The following is a 14,596-nucleotide window of genomic DNA, read 5'->3' on the forward strand; positions in this document are numbered from 1 at the left end:
AATCTCTAGTGGAAATCATTCAAACACGAGTGCTTTTGGCTTTAAGACATCCATTTCTCTTACTACTGGTCTATTACACTAATCCCTGGATGTGTTTTTGGACCTAGAGGAGACTAAATGAAAAAGTGTTATTGGTTGTATGAGCGCTCGAATGGTAAAAAAATGGATGAGCAAATACGGTCATTTCTCAAAACAAGTCCAGATGTGTTTAAACAGCAGGAACGAGACCGCGAGCAAGTCCACATGCGGTAGACTAAAATTGATTAGTGATGGAGTACTAAACTCTATCGTACATCAATTTCGTTCCAATTACTTTAACAAGTCAGACATTCCGGCTTTCTCTAGAGCGTGGTTCTCTAGAGTGTCAGCCAGGAAGCACCTAACTTAAACGGAAAAAGCCGTTCGACATTTCCATCAACCGACCATGTTTACTTACCAGTAACCGTAAGTACTGCAACGGCGTATCCAGTCATATCGTATAAATAAACATAAACGAATAGATAGAGAGACAGACACATAGATAGACAAAAATATCGTGATAAATGATGCATCTTTTCTGTGATACTTGGATACGGTTTTAAAAAAATGTATATGAAATGAATTTAAATGGATAGAAATTAATTTTTTAAAAATGGACTGAAAGCTGAAGTAAAGCATAAATGTTGTCTATTAAATTATATTACATAAATTACATGAAACATACATTTATTATCATTATTTTTTATACATTAAAAATTATTTATCCAAATGTTTTTTTTTTCTTCTAAATAAATAATTAAATAAATAAAAAGAGCATTACTGTATTTCTAGAAGTCTGTGAGCAACACAGGACTATGAATTGTTTATTGTAGGATTGTGACGCGATCGTGGTTTGACAACTAAGGATATCGTATACTCTTGTAGACAAATCGTTAGACCGTCAATCCTGTCGTAACTTTCTGATACAACACTAGAAAGGTGTTTAGGTCGACTCAAACCCTGAGGATTAAGTAGGTTATTCACACTGAGGTTTGCTCACAGTTATCTCGACCGATAGCTGGCCCTCTCCTGCATCCTTGGCGTCAATGGTGAACTCCACAGGAAGACTGGCAGGGAGGCTGGTAGTAAGTCCTGGACCGCTGGCACGAACCTTACTGGCATCGTGTGTGGGCAGGACACGCAGTTTAAATGGACTGGAAAAAGAAGGCAGTGTGGAAACGTTATCATTACACATTACAAGCTATTAAATACTAAAGGTAAGGTTTGGAACTAAGTATCACACTACCTGCGTGGAATCTCTGCCTCAGCGTACTTGACTGCTACAGAGTACGGTCCTTCCACAGAGGGTGTGTAGGCTACGGTGTGAGTCCCGTCTCCGTTATCTTTTACTTGAACCGGCTCAGCCACGCCTGAATGGAACCAACGATTACAGTAGTGACAGATATCTAGTCAGGTTTTACTGCTAAATCATTCAATGTGCTAAAAAAAATATCTTTTTCCGAATGATTCTTCTTCTTTACAAAGAGTCACCTTTAGGGCCGGTTAGAGCTACAGACAAAGGGGCTATTCCAGCCTTGCTGCAGTCCACAGTGAAGGTCTGAGGAATCTTGGCACGAACACCTGAACCCACTCCAGGCCCAGAGAGCTTCACTTTACTGGAGTCCACCACGTCTTTTACTGGCACTCTGAACGGACTTCCTGAAAAGGGAACAAAAAAAAAAAAAAGGCATGTGCTTAATATTAATAGATTTAATAAGTGATGCATTTCCTGTGCGAACAACAGACCATAAACAAAGTACAGAGATCTCGTTACCTTGACAGAAAGTGAGTCACAGCAGGAGAATCAGGCAATAAAAAAAAGCACTGGGCAAATGCACTTCCATGATGTTAATGGAAGAAATGGGAGCTTGCAGGGAGGGTCTTAATACCCGAGAGTTCCATTTTTATTTTTTTTTTTATTTGTTTTTGTTTGTTTGTTTGTTTGTTTGTTTGTTTGTTTGTTTATTTTTGGGGGGCATGCGGACGACAAAACTAAAATTATAGAAATTAAGTGGCTTTGGATCTGCAAAATAATGATCACAGACAGAAGATGTGGTAGCTCAGTGGTGACAAAATTGGGTTACAGGAGGTTGCGAGTTCGACCCCCAGGTCCATCCAGTTGCCATTGCTGGGCCCTTAACTGCATAAATGTAAATGTAAGAAGACACTAAAGGCATCAGACAATTATTTCTAAAAGAACTTATGTTTAAGTTCTGAGCCATGGTAATAAATGAAGTACTTAAATTCAGGTTAAAGGCGGTGAGAAGAAAGATTATGTTTACCGGTCACAATCAAGTTAGCAAAACTGAAACCCATTAATTTTATTTGTACAGATCCCTAAAATTGAATATGCAGTTTTGTAAGCCTTACAAAGTAAATCCGAATCCAGGACCACGTGTACCTGGAATGTGCTGTCCTCCGTATGTAATGTTCACATCGTAAGGTCCAGGAGCATAAGGAGTGTACTCCACATCGCAGCTACCATCCTTGTTGTCTTTGCAGGACATCTTGGACTCGGACGGGCCTTCCACTGTGATGCCTAAGCCACCGATACCGGCTCCTCTGTGAGGACACAAGGGCAGATCTTCTCTTCGAATTTTTGTTTGAATTCATTTAAATGTTATGCAAGCAATGTACTGTATGTACAACCAACAATGTTTTAAAACATTACAAATTGCTGGCTTGGACCTAATAAGAATGATATAGCAATGATAAAGGACTTCACACCTTGTGATTATGGAGAACTTGTTAGGTTTGTCGGTTAGCGCTTCCACCAATCCGGGGCCTTCGGCTACGACTCGAGTAGGATCGCAACCCTCATTCACTACAACCTGGAAAGGGCTCTTAGGCAGAGGAGTCTCATCGTACAGCACCTCCAGAGCATGAAGACCTACAAACATGACATCACAACCTTACTTAAAGATGAGGCGTAGATTAACTGCTCTAAAGATAAAAACACAGCAAGGTAAAAGATAATAATAAGTGCTCTGGGCTGTACCATTCTCGAAAGGAGTGTACTCCACTTTATAAGTGCCATCGTTCTGGTCAGAAATGGAGCAGTCTGTGGCAGCGCCGGATGGGTTCTTAACCCGAGCTTTGACGTGCGGCCCTCCCACTTTGGTCAAAGCCCGAGCATCCACGGTGAAGTCTGTGGTAGCCTCCCTGAAGACGCCTGCAGGGTGATAAAGTATAAACGCTCGACTCGAAGCCAAATGATGCGTAGTAAAACAAGTTAAAAGAGAAAGAAGGCATGAGCACAAACTACAAAAGGATAACTTCTATTCAAAAGGCAATTCATCTTCCGAAGGTTTGTCAGTCTCCGTTTCAGAAGATAATAGTCAGATTAAGTGCACACCAACCAACCCTTTAAAGTCAAGATGAGGTCATTCAGAGTATAACGAGAGATGTTGTGACATGTCTAAAGTATATAATAAAAGAGCTGGTTAGGGAAGAAAGGCAAGGCAAGTCTAAATGAGATGCCATGGGAACCAGGAAAACATTGAGATTTCATTAAGCAACGGGACGTACGTATAAGAATCAGACTAAAAGATGAAAAATCGATCCTTGCACACCTTCTCCAGCAACTCCTGGTCCAAATACCTTCACCTTGCTGGTGTCGACTGCTGGATCCACCACCACTTTGGCAGGGAAGTTGGGGACTCCCTTCCCTCCATACTTGAGCATAAGGGTGTACATTCCTGCCGTCAGTGGCACGTAGGTCACTGTATAAGTTCCATCCTTGTTGTCCAGCACTTCGGTCTTAGCTTTGGAGCCTGAATCAGACACAGCCTCCAGCGCCAGCTGTCCTGGCCCGGCTTTGGAGCAGTCGACATTGAGCACACTGATCTCGCCGACTTTACCGCGCTTAAGGCCTGAACCTGAAGCCACCACCTTTGTGGGATCGAAGGGGTACTCGATGTCAGCGTGGAAAGGAGATCCAGGTATGTGGACGTTTTCGAAGAGAATGTTAACGAGGTATTCGCCAGGTTCGGTAGGAAGGTAGGACACGGAGCATGTGCAGTCACCGTTGTCCGAACACTCGATTTTGGCTTCGGTTGGGCCCTCTACAGTCAGGCCAAGCCCACCAGTTCCAGCACCATTGGTGTCGATTGTAAATTCTGCAGGATTCCCGACCAAGCCTCCCTTCAACCCTGGACCATAAGCTTTGACCTGTAAAATAACAGCCACACACACACACAAAAAAAAATTACGAGTTAAAGAGGTCATCGATAGGTACAGTATGTTTTTATTGCAGACTTATTAGATTATCTACATTTCAGATTTTTTTTCTGACTATGTGGGATTAAAAAGAAACGCAATGCACCTTGCTGGGATCAGGAGGCAACATAGCATCTACGGGGAACGGGCTTCCCGGCACTGGGTTGCCATCGTAGAGAAGGTCTACAGTATAGGCTCCTTCCTCTTTTGGGATGTATTTGACAAGTCTGGCTCCTTTACCAAGCTGCGGCTCTACGACGCACGGCACAGACTTTCCTGTAGGGCTAGTAATCCGAGCTTCCAGTTTGCCCTGTCCTCCTGCATCCTTAGTGTCCACAGCAAATTCCTGATCTTGTCCAACCTCCACTCCTGAAAACCATCAGAATTGTTACCTTCTATAAAACAACTGACGTCGGCGTCAAACTCCCGAAGCCTGATGATACAGTATGACTGCATTTTAAGACCCTGCGGTAAAAGCTTTTTAAGGCACAAGTACGTAGTGAAAGTTACATAACAGAGCAAAACACAGTGTGTAAAGGACACCACAGCCCTGGCACTGGAACTGGCAGTAAATGATTAATGAAACACCACAAAGCCACGTGTGTGCCAATAAGAAAACTCACTGCTTTCCAGGCCGTCGACTTCGATCTTGCTGAGGTCGAGTGGTGCAGCTACTCCCACTGCAAAGGGGCTTTTAGAGATAGGGTCACCTCCAAAAGTCACGACTATCACCATTTCACCCTGTGCGTACACAAGAACAGAGATATCATGTATACAGTGATAGCTAGTTTATCGCGTTTAATGGGGACCGGAACCCCTCGCGATAGGTGAAAATCCGTGAAGAAGGATTGGCCCTAAATTTGACCTTTTCACTGATGGTCATCATCTTCCTCTTCGGCTCACTAGAGGGATCTATCGCAGGGGCATGGCGCTTAGGAGGCATTGTAAAAACTTAACGACATGTTCATTTCGAACACAACTAAATGAGAGTGGCGAGAAACAACAAGGGAAGAAGCTGGGAGAGGATTCGATGATGCGCAGCCAATCAGCTCAGATCTCACGCCGGGAACCAATCATGTGCCTTGTCTGAGTGCCCCTGGGTATGTACAAAGCCTCAGAGAGTTTCTCTCTCTGTCTGGGAAACCGTTTTTATTTTAATTTTTCGATTAAAGGGTTCGACCCAGGGTTGGGAAAATTTTTGAAAAATCAGTGACGCACCGAGGCCGCGAAACTTGAACCGCGAAGTGGCGAGGCATTACTGTATAAATATACATTCTATTGACGTATGTGGTATGAAAAACACAAGGAAAAGATAATACCTGTTGGACCGGTGTGTACTTCACAGTGTAGGAGTAATCATAGTTGTTGATGATCTCGAAGTCTTGGATCTCAGACGGTCCTCTGGATGGACCCGAAAACTGCACGTCCAGTGGGGCTTTTCCTGCTCCTTTGGTGTAAACGGTGAAATGAGTGGGTTTTCCTCCCTCCACACCTGTAGAAAGATTACCAATCTATTAGGTACTGCTAGAATGCTGTAAAATGGAAAAAGACAGAACGTGCAAAATGGACATGGCGATGCAAACCTGCTCGAGCGAGCCCGGGACCTTCTGCCTTTACTTTTGACGCATCGTGAGAAGGATCCACTTTGACACGGTACGGACTCGCAGGAATTTCCTGAAAAAGACAACAAAAAAAAAATCAATTTCAAATAATAATACTACACTTTGAATATTTACTCAATGATCTTACTTACTTGATCTGTGAACAGGACTTTGATGGTGAGACGTCCAGCTCCAGGTGGGACGTACTTCACTGTAATGGTGTCGTTGGCATTGGGGATGATATCGAAGTCAACGTCTTCTTCTTTATCGCTGATCATGTTGGCATCACACTTGATACCCACACTGACATCACCTACAGCATGAAAACAAACCCAGAATTTAATGATAAGTGCTTAAAGCTTAAAATGGCATGTGCATGCGCACGTGTGTGTGTGTTTATTACCTTCCCCAGCCTCTGTGCAGTCCACAGTAAAGTGTGTATGTTCGTGAGCTTTTAAGCCAGTTCTCTCCACTCCTGGACCAAACACTTTCACCTTGTGAGGATGACTGCCCTTTCCAACCTGAACCTAAAGCACAATTTAAAACAAAGCTAGAATGTATTCAAGACGTGTAGCATACATAAAACAAATGATGTACCATTCACATAGTTCGTATAACATTAAAGGAGCAATAAGCTGCGTTTTTAAACTTCCCCCGATTAAATTTCTGGGCAGGAAACAGGATATTAACTTCATCTGAAGAAAACAAAGATATTTCCACTGACGCATCGAGCGGCATTGTATCACGGAGCGTTTTTCAGCACGTGTTAAACGCACTATGGAACATTCGCATGGTGACCTTCCGATTATATTGCGACCTAGTGCTCCTTTGAAAGCAGATTATACTGTACATAACCACACAAAAACAAAACAAAATCAAATATTTACTTTTCAATTTGACACATGACGGAAACAATGAGATGCCGATACTGAAATGTGCCTTGCATTGAAATTTATTTTAAGTATACAAATATTAAATACATAATTATTAGTTCAGTCATTTACACATTAAAAAAAAAAAGAAGTGCAATTTAATTCCAAAAGTGCTTCCTCATGATTATACAATCAAAAAAAAAAAAAAGGAATTGTATTTATATTGATGATATTGGACTGATCAGATGCTCAAAAGACTTTGGTAAGATTTAAAAATGACATCAACCTTTTTTTTAATTGTAAAGAATACTTTGACATTCCATTCTAAACAAAAAATCGAACAATGTCAAAGAAAGTCGTTAAATAAAGTGAAACGTTTTTAGGAATTACAATCCCAAATAAAACAACATAAAAATGATTGAAACGAATAGAAAACGATTGAAATCGAAAAAGTGACAACTATCTTTGATCGCCAGACAAAACTGTGACAGATACTGAAGATCGGGATCATTTTTTTTTTTAAATAAAGCAAGATTTGTTGTAATATTAATAACAAAATCAATTATAGTTTATGAAAAAAAAAATCATTAGTTCATTAATACAGCTGGTAGCAAAAGTGCTTTATTTTTACTCCATGTAGCAGCATGAAACAGTGCGACTCTCTGTAACATATGTAGTAATGATGATGATGGGTTTGCGTTTCAGGATGAAAGGCTCCGCCGGCCCGTCCAAATCGATCAGGTCTGATGTCACAGGGTTAGCGTTCACCTCAACCACCTTACACTCTGTTAGTGTTGGGTTAGCGATCTCGGCAGAGAGGTTAGTGGTCGAGGTGTTAGTGGGATTAGGGACTGTGGAGCTCTGGGGCTCAGGAGCGCTTACCCTGAAAGGGCTGTTGGGAACGTTGATCCCTCCCCAGGTGATGGCCACCGTGTGTTTGATAGCGGAAGTGGGAGTGTACGAGCAGGAATACACGCCATCTCCCTTACTTTTCACCTTAACGTCGATGGGCTCGCCGTCTGCGTTCTAAAGAAAAACAAAACACTAGTAAAATGTGTGAAATACGACGAGGGCTGTTTTATATGGCTTTCTCGATTTTGGATTTACTCACCTGAGCAAGGATTTTCAGAGGACCCTTTCCAGCATCTTTGGCCTCTACTGTGAACTCTGCAGGCTTGTTGATGATGCATCCAGTCTTCTCCAGGCCTGGACCATAGGCTTTAACCTGAATCAATTACACATGATAATACACACTAATGAGGCTAGCTGATTGGATTTAAAAAAACTTCAACTAATTCAGAGAAAAGGAAGAAATAAAGTCGAAGCTGGAGATGATTCCAGGAACAATGTATAGCTGTATTCCTGTACTGCTTTCTCATTTTGGAATCATCTAAAGAGCCAGACGTTATATAATAATAATAATATAATATTATAAAACACAATGCGTGTTTGGAAAGTTAAACTAATAAAGCCTTGCCATACAGTATGTTGGTACCTGGTCAAGATTGCTTGCTTTGTTGTCAGGAACGATGTAAGCCATGAACGGACTCTCTTCGATGTCCTCATCATCACACATGATGTGGACGGCGTACTCTCCCGGCTCCGTGGGCCAGTACCTTACATCACAGGACCCGTCATTCTGATCCTCGCACTCGATCCGGGCCTGAGATGGGCCCTCGATGGCAAAGCCTGAACAAAACACACAATACTATAGCTTTAGTGTGTTCATAATTATAATCTGGAAAGCCAAAAGTTACACTCTTTAAAAGTCAGTGATGTAATTGAATTCAATATCCAATCCTCTAAATATGTCTTTTGCTCCAGATAAAAGGCTATAAAAACTCACCCAGCACTCCCACATCTGTGCCGACAGACTCGACCACAAAGTCAGCAGACTTCCCCACGATGCCTCCCTCCAAACCTGGGCCCCAAGCTCGGATCTTCTGCGGTCCTGCTTCAGGGCCGACCAGAACCTCGAAAGGACTAAACCGAGAGTGAAAGGTCAAAAACTTCCCATATACGAGACTGACATTGTGCACAAACACAAAAATTATGTTCAGCAGCAGACACGAATTCTAGCAGCATGGTTCTAACAGAGGTCACGACCGCAGGGTGAATGTTTAACACGGTAACGATAACCGAGCTGCACGGCTGAGGGGTGTGTAGGTGTGAAGATGAAGAAGGTTCATGTGAACAGAGGCCAATTGTTTTCATTCAGCCAACTCCCTTCCCTTTCTCTCACTGAAGCATTTCAGCATGTTTCTGTGGGGCAGCAGACACAGTTCTGTGTAGGAGCCAGTGAGAGCAGCCATGTATGAGATCACCACACACTCATCATATCGGCTCAATAACACGGCCAGTATTTATTTGTAAGTATATACCAAGCTGATACCATAGATTTCTCTCTCACACACACACACACACACTTCTCTGAGATGCCATTACATTTTTAACTTGTGATCTAATGGAAAAATACCTTCCTGCTAATAAATACTCTTCTTTTTATTGGAATGTCAGCACATGTCCTTGAGGCGTGGAAAAAAAAAAAAAAAAAAAAAACACAGAAGCTTTCGCAACACACCATAGTTATCAGGAGAAAAAACAAAAAAACAAAACTATATAGAGAACAAGCACTACATATCATATATCTATGTTAACCCACATCCTGGAGGTCACACACACACCGTCTTTCCAAGCACAATCCCCCCTCCACACACACAGGAAAGGATGATGTAATGTCATGCCCTTTCCTACCTTACAGACACCACAAGCAGACAAGCCACAAGCTCTGTGGAAACTCACCTCTTGGGAATGTGGTGGCCACCCCATGTGATGCTCACTGTGTACTTGCCCTGTGCGTTTGGATAGTACTCGTAGGCGTAGATGCCGTCCATAGCTTCCTTTAGTTTCACCTGCTCATCCAGGCCTTCTACAAGAAGAAATAACTTCTATAATATCTGGTAATAAATAGTGAATTTCCAGCTATATATAGATGCCTTGTGAACAGTTATTGTGAAAAGCTACAAACTACCAACTACCAGGTCCAGCAGAAGTATCCATTTTATTGAGAAACTCATGCTGGGACATGTAGAGTCAGAGCGGTCATTAACACCAGCCTGGCATAAAGTTTGCTGACTCATCTAGAATAAAGTCATCTGTGAAGGAGAGCATCACGATGGTGGGGAACCTCCACCCTTACCTGCTTTAGAAATGAGTCAGGTCATATTTCATATTTACAAAGTGAACTTGCAGACACTTACTCGGCCCCTTTACTGCGACCTTCAGTTCACCACTTCCTGCGTTTCTTGTGTCCACCTTGAAGTCTGCCACTTGGTGTACACGCACTCCTCTGGGCTGCAGACCTCTGCCTGTAGCTCGACATGCACTGGGGGTGGATGCTGAAACACATGCACAGGCTCAGGCTCCCTCCAACACACATTACATTTCTTCACATACGCTATATGAGACGTCCAAACAAAACGTGCCAGTCGGAGGTTTCTGAACAGTTAAACCAACTGAATGAGATTTTCCCTCTGGGATTAAAAAAGTGTGCGTTTTCTTTTTTCCTTCCTTCCATCCTACCTAATATCTTTATAGCTTCCTTCCATTGTTGCTTCCCCTCATTGCTTCCTTCCTTCCCTAATTCCCTTCTATCATGCTTTCCTTTCCTTCCTTCCCTCATTCATTCCTTCATTCCTAGACTTTCATAAAGTTAGTAGAGTAGATACGAGTTAGTAGACTAGAATAAGTAGACTAGATTAGGGTTAGTAGACTAGATTAGGGTTAGTAGACTAGAGTTAGTAGACTAGATCAGGGTTAGTAGACTACAGTTAGGAGACTGGATTAGGGTTAGTAGACTAGAATAAGTAGACTAGATTAGGGTTAGTAGACTAGATCAGGGTTAGTAGACTAGAGTTAGTAGACTAGATCAGGGTTAGTAGACTAGAATAAGTAGACTAGATTAGGGTTAGTAGACTAGATTAGGGTTAGTAGACTAGATTAGGGTTAGTAGACTAGATTAGGGTTAGTAGACTACAGTTAGTAGACTAGATTAGGGTTAGTAGACTACACTAGATTAGGGTTAGTAGACTACAGTTAGTAGACTAGATTAGGGTTAGTAGACTAGATTAGGATTAGTAGACTAGATTAGGGTTGGTAGACAAGATTAGGGTTAGTAGACTAGATTAGGGTTGGTAGACTAGATTAGGGTTGGTAGAGGAGATTAGGGTTAGTAGAGGAGATTAGGGTTAGTAGAGGAGATTAGGGTTGGTAGAGGAGATTAGGGTTGGTAGAGGAGATTAGGGTTAGTAGACTAGATTAGGGTTAGTAGAGGAGATTAGGGTTAGTAGACTAGATTAGGGTTAGTAGAGGAGATTAGGGTTAGTAGACAATATTTAAGATGCACACAGAAGAGAAACACAAATAAATCACTTAGTAAACTGATCCATGTCTAAACTGTTCAGTGACACACAGTAAGAGACTGTTAAAAAAAATACAATAACGCGTCACTTTTATTTAGGAAAATTAGTTAGGTTTCTTGTAAGCCGACGTGCCGCACGCTAACCTGGTTTGGAAAAGCTGCCTCAGAGAGAAGGAATTTGGTGTTTTACAAGCTCTCAAATTCGGTTTGCCAGCACTTTGGTTCACCGGTTTACACAATCGCCCTCTATGTTCTTTATACACACGCACAGTAACGGACACTAATGACTCACAAATAAGTAGTGTGTCAAATTTAAACTTATTTTTGTTATTAAATGTGATTAATAGTCTAAGCACTAAAAAAGTTTGTGTTCAGATCTATTTCCTCAAAATTTTAGTCAAATCTTTCCAAATCTCACCCACCGTGTGGTCGTCCACATGGAGGACAGAAACCTAACAAAAGCCCTCCCCTTAAAACACTCGAAGAACCTGCACATCTCAGGGCAGTTAAAGCCACGCTTAAGTCAGCAGAAAGTGGAATCTTCCTTCCCTCCATAACGTCTCGACACAAATATAATGAGAGGACTTTTCTCTCTGTCTATCTTTACACCAAACAGTAAATTGCATATAGAAAAAAACTAAAGAATCTCCTTTTCAGAATCTGAAACAAATCAAAACATTTTTGTCTACAACTAAATAAATTAAAAGTTGTTTTTTTTTCCAACAAGAAGTTCTACTGGTGGATTATAAAGTAAAAAAAAAAAAAGCTTTCGCAACACACCATAGTTGTCAGGAGAAAAATAAACAAATGATTAAAGACTATTTAAAAGAACAAGTGCTACATGTTGTATATCTATATTAACCCACATGCTGGAGGTCTCGCACACACACACACACACACACACACACACAGTGAATTTCTCAATTAAATAATGTCTCTGCTGCATAATTACTACAACCTTAATTGTTAAAGAACTCTAAAGCCAATTAATCTGCAAGAAGAATGCGATTAAATTTTAACCTCCAAAGCTGTTTAACAGACATGCATACCTGGACCAACAGTGACGGTGTAAGGGCTCTTGGGAATGGCGATGCCTCCAAACATGACATTGACGGTGTGAGGACCGGCCTGAACCGGTCTGTAGGTGCAGCGGAACACACTGTCGCCCTTGTCCTCCATCATGACCTCCACAGTGTTCTTATTACCCTGGGGATCCTTAATGACCGCCGTCACATCACCCACACCAGCGCCTGTCACATACACATTGAAGGTCTGAGCTGTTTGTATATGACGACATTAACAATGAGGGTAGTAGAACATGCAATTATGTTCCTTGCCTGAGCTAAACCCTGAGAAATCCGAGCTAAACCCTGCGAAAGATTCCAGACACTCGTCCTTAACTAACCCCAAGATCCCATGCAGTCTAACATTTTGTTTGCTTGTGTGTGTGTGTGTGTGTGTGTGTTGTATACATCTCCATCCAAATATTAGTGCCTTCACATCATGTTAGAATTACAGTAATTACGAGATGACGACTTGGATTCCACACCGAGCTGCTCATCTCCTTACACTCTGAAATGAGCTGTTTCTATGGTTACACACACTGGAAAACATATACAAACACCTACAGTACAGACCAAAAGTTTGGACACACCTTCTCATTCAAGGAGTTTTCTTTATTTTCACGACTATGAAAATTGTAGATTCACACTGAAGGCATCAAAACTATGAATTAACACGTGTGGAATTATATACGTACATAACAAAAAGTGTGAAACAACTGAACACGTCATATTCTAGGTTCTTCAAAGTAGCCACCTTTTGCTTTGATTACTGCTTTGCACACTCTTGGCATTCTCTTGATGAGCTTCAAGAGGTTGTCACCTGAAATGGTCTTCCAACAGTCTTGAAGGAGTTCCCAGGGATGCTTAGCACTTGTTGGCCCTTTTGCCTTCACTCTGAGGTCCAGCTCACCCCAAACCATCTCGATCGGGTTCAGGTCCGGTGACTGTGGAGGCCAGGTCATCTGGTGCAGCACCCCATCACTCTCCTTCATGGTCAAATAGCCCTTACACAGCCTGGAGGTGTGTTTGGGGTCATTGTCCTGTTGAAAAGGTGGTGTGTCCAAACTTTTGGAAGGTGTGTCCAAACTTTTGGAAGGTGTGTCCAAACTTTTGGTCTGTACTGTACATGATGACTAGCAGCTACGCAAGACATTTTATCTCCTTTTGTCAGTATGTTTGTTTCAATATAGGAAGCGTACCAGAGTAAAATAAACTTATTTATGAGAGCTGGGATCTTAGAAGACGTTAAAACCAAGTTCTGTCCTGGCTAAACAACGATAATGGCTTTAAACTGTTTAAACCTTGGGGTTGTTTTTGTTGCTTGTTTACAACCTGACGTCAAATTCTGAGTTGAATTAGAGCCGAAAAAAAAGACCTGAGCGAATTTTATAAGTCGGAAACTCTGTTAATCGCCGTAATTTTAATGACACGAACACGGTCCTGGTCCTCAAGGAGTCCGTAGTCTTACTCATTCCCCTTCCATCATAGATTGGCTTTCCAGCTCAAGGCTACTATATTTACTAAAAATCAAACACACTGCCGACAAACCTGCTGTATAGATGTCAAAGAAAGTGGCTTTGTTGGCGATGTTGCCCACTGGCTCGAGCCCAGGTCCTTTGGCTGTGACCTTGGTGGGGTCACCTTGAGCCTTGTCCACGTTGACTTCGAAAGGGCTTTTGGGAATTTCCTGACCAGCAAACAGCACAGTCACCTGTCGAGATGACACAGAAAACACGTGTTAAACTCTTCAATGCGAACACGTGTTAAACTCTTTAAAGGAAATCTTGTCTGCTTTGAACTCACCTTGTGCGTTCCCATCACCTGCGGAATGTAAGTTACACCGTAGGTCTTTTTGGTTTCGTTGTGAACGGCCTTGACCTCTTCCCTCCGGCCATCGGGGTCCTCGACGTAGACCGTGACGTTGCCCTGTCCTGCGCTAAACGTGTCCACAGTGAACACAGCCGGCTGCATCACTCTGTTGCCCACCGGCTCGATACCTTACAACAGAAAAGACGGAAATCCCTAAATAAACATCTAACCTGAGGTCCAAAAATAAATAAATAAATAAATACATACATACATTTCACAGTTCTATCCCTAAAACATCCATGAAACTCAATCTTGCTCAGACATAAAGAATGAAAAGTTAATTAACACACTATCTAGTGATCCCAGGTCTAAAGCAGATGAACATTCTGTGCACACAATGTAGCTGTTGTTCATTAACGATCAATAATTTCTTTCCACTCTATTAGATTTTGGACCACTGAGACGAGGCCGACCCACCGATCTACCAGCTACACTTATATTCTGCTAAACTAAAAAGATGTGAACTCCATGTGATTTTTTGCATCTATACAACATTTGTTAGACTGTATATTTATAAATCACACCCTCCAGTGT

At 41.9% G+C, this 14,596-nt stretch overlaps 1 protein-coding gene across 2 annotated transcripts in view; it reads right to left on the reverse strand.

Annotated features, from left to right (window-relative positions):
• The window catches only part of LOC113656402 (filamin-B), a 66,902-nt gene that overhangs the window by 22,914 nt on the left and 29,392 nt on the right, over positions 1–14,596 (reverse strand). For both annotated transcript variants that reach the window (XM_027167670.2, XM_047810075.1), the window contains exons 5-26: positions 13,997–14,190; positions 13,742–13,904; positions 12,179–12,379; positions 9,970–10,107; positions 9,512–9,638; positions 8,556–8,692; positions 8,205–8,398; positions 7,821–7,934; positions 7,592–7,735; positions 6,241–6,364; positions 5,990–6,150; positions 5,820–5,910; positions 5,556–5,728; positions 4,860–4,977; positions 4,343–4,605; positions 3,591–4,188; positions 3,017–3,190; positions 2,746–2,908; positions 2,420–2,580; positions 1,510–1,677; positions 1,265–1,388; positions 1,019–1,172 (exon numbers count right to left, since the gene is read on the reverse strand). In XM_027167670.2, the coding sequence (XP_027023471.2) occupies positions 1,019–1,172; positions 1,265–1,388; positions 1,510–1,677; positions 2,420–2,580; positions 2,746–2,908; positions 3,017–3,190; positions 3,591–4,188; positions 4,343–4,605; positions 4,860–4,977; positions 5,556–5,728; positions 5,820–5,910; positions 5,990–6,150; positions 6,241–6,364; positions 7,592–7,735; positions 7,821–7,934; positions 8,205–8,398; positions 8,556–8,692; positions 9,512–9,638; positions 9,970–10,107; positions 12,179–12,379; positions 13,742–13,904; positions 13,997–14,190 (3,884 nt within the window). The remainder of the gene's footprint in view (positions 1–1,018; positions 1,173–1,264; positions 1,389–1,509; positions 1,678–2,419; positions 2,581–2,745; positions 2,909–3,016; positions 3,191–3,590; positions 4,189–4,342; positions 4,606–4,859; positions 4,978–5,555; positions 5,729–5,819; positions 5,911–5,989; positions 6,151–6,240; positions 6,365–7,591; positions 7,736–7,820; positions 7,935–8,204; positions 8,399–8,555; positions 8,693–9,511; positions 9,639–9,969; positions 10,108–12,178; positions 12,380–13,741; positions 13,905–13,996; positions 14,191–14,596) is intronic.

The sequence above is a fragment of the Tachysurus fulvidraco genome, chromosome 2, assembly GCF_022655615.1.
Source record: "Tachysurus fulvidraco isolate hzauxx_2018 chromosome 2, HZAU_PFXX_2.0, whole genome shotgun sequence".
NCBI classification, from domain to species: domain Eukaryota; kingdom Metazoa; phylum Chordata; class Actinopteri; order Siluriformes; family Bagridae; genus Tachysurus; species Tachysurus fulvidraco.